This window comes from Myotis davidii, unplaced genomic scaffold (genome assembly GCF_000327345.1).
Source record: "Myotis davidii unplaced genomic scaffold, ASM32734v1 scaffold684, whole genome shotgun sequence".
Lineage (NCBI taxonomy): Eukaryota > Metazoa > Chordata > Mammalia > Chiroptera > Vespertilionidae > Myotis > Myotis davidii.
In genome coordinates, this window is record NW_006295564.1 from 1802287 (window position 1) to 1804100 (window position 1814).

A 1814-nucleotide genomic window follows, 5' to 3' on the forward strand; every position below is an offset into this window, starting at 1 on the left:
GTGGAAAAATCAATAAAATATATATTTTTTAAAATGTTGCCCTGGATGCGCCCTGCAGTGTAGACGTGAGGCAGATGCTCTTGAAGCTTGTAGAGCTCTGGTTAAGAAAGTGGGGGAGCGTCCATGTCACCTCAACATTCAAGAGAAGCGGCACCTGAAAATGATCCCAGCTATTTTATGACTGAACCACCATTGGGTACAGCGGATGGTGTTCCTCTCACTGCAGCTGATCCCGATGACCATGATTCATATCAGGAGTGACTTGAGGGCGGGAGAGGGAATGGGGGAGGGAGGAAGGACATATGTAATACTTTAAACAATAAAGATTTATTTTAAAAAAGAGAAAAAAATAAATTCTACACACACACACGCCTTTCTCTCTCAGGATGAAGAGTGTTGCCTAAGAAAAGCAATTTTTTTGCTCTGGTTTTCTTGGCTTTGGCATCCCAAAAGACTCCTTCTTCTCCAGTTAGTGCTCTGAGTTCAGGGAACTTATCTGGGGTAGAATTCATATGGTGACCAGGGACATTGGTGGTCCCTGAACAGGACAGAGGCTCAGCAGCCTGCTCCCACCGCCCATCAGGGTGTCACATGACAGCGCTGCCCACCTTGAAGGCTAGCAAGGGGGCTGGAGGGGAAACTACTGGAGTTCTGAAAACACAGGCCACCCAAGCAGGATCTGTCATGCGAACAGGGGTAATAGCACTCGTATTTGGCTATTCCAGCGGTTACAGAGGAGGCGAGAAGCCTTCAGTGCAAAAATCAAAACGGAAGCCTTAGGCTTAAAACCAGAGTGTCCTCAGATACAGTCTGTGAGTTTTCTTATGAGGGTGGACAGCAGCCGCTGACATCAGCCGGGGCACATCGTGTGTGCCCGGCAGCGCCACCTCCCCCAAAAGCGGCCTTCATTCATGTTCCCTGACAATTGTTGATTGTTCTCTTTGGACTGAGGCCCAGGATGATTCCCAATGTAAGGCTTTCCTCTATGTGGGCTCCTTTATCTTCTCTCCACTTCATTTGGCAGTACTGCCTGAAATCTGCGCATTAGTGTTATTCAGCTTTGGTTCTAGAATGTTCTGTGGTCCGCCGTGATGGATGTGACCACACGTTCATACTTGAGAGCTCCTCTGAGGTTTGCCATGCTATCTTCCTTCCAGCAAGTCCTGTGGAGGACTTCCCTGTGCTGGGTGGCAGCTGTGGGGACAGGAGAGAAGACAGGTGACCAAAGGAGGTGCAGCTCAGACACTCACATTGGGAGCAGCTGTTAGCAAAGGGCTTCTGAGGCATCACAGTTGCCAACATCCAGCCCCAGGGGGTGTTGACTGAAGCCCTCCAGGCTCTTTCTCTTCCTTTAGGTACGAGCTGGCTCCCCGTTCCCTGAGCACAGGGATTTCCTAATGGCCTTGGCCCCAGCTCAGGAGACTAGTATGCCTGCCCTTCCATTAATCTTTATACCTTAAAGGAAAACGGTTGGACCATATGCATTAAAGAATAGAGTGTAAATACAAAGAGAAAGTTTTCTAATAAAACTAAAGCTTTAGATCATTTGAACATGTGTCCCGGTATTCCTAAACTGCTATCCCAATCACTACTTGATTTAATCGCCATTATCAGCTGGCTTACTGACATCTGATTCTGGTGCCAGGCTGCCTGGGCCTTGAACCCTGAATCCATTACAGGTCTACTGTGCAACTTTGGGCAACTTACTCAACCTTTCTGTGCTTGACTGTCCCCATCTACAGAGGTATGCATAATAATAGAGGCAGTTGTGTGAATTAAATGACTCAATACCCGGAGAGGCTTGAATCATGGTT

At 47.9% G+C, this 1814-nt stretch overlaps 2 protein-coding genes and 1 pseudogene across 13 annotated transcripts in view; all 3 read left to right on the forward strand.

Annotated features, from left to right (window-relative positions):
* LOC102767892 (E3 ubiquitin-protein ligase TRIM38-like) overlaps window positions 1-1398 on the forward strand; it is a 4783-nt gene extending 3385 nt beyond the window's left edge. Inside the window, 2 exon segments of the mRNA XM_015568124.1 lie at window positions 1158-1218; window positions 1356-1398. Of these exon segments, the coding sequence (XP_015423610.1) occupies window positions 1158-1218; window positions 1356-1398 (104 nt within the window).
* MAPT (microtubule associated protein tau) overlaps window positions 1-1814 on the forward strand; it is a 79998-nt gene that overhangs the window by 30747 nt on the left and 47437 nt on the right. The gene's annotated exons all lie outside the window — the stretch shown is intronic.
* LOC102757550 overlaps window positions 1-1814 on the forward strand; it is a 24928-nt pseudogene that overhangs the window by 16005 nt on the left and 7109 nt on the right.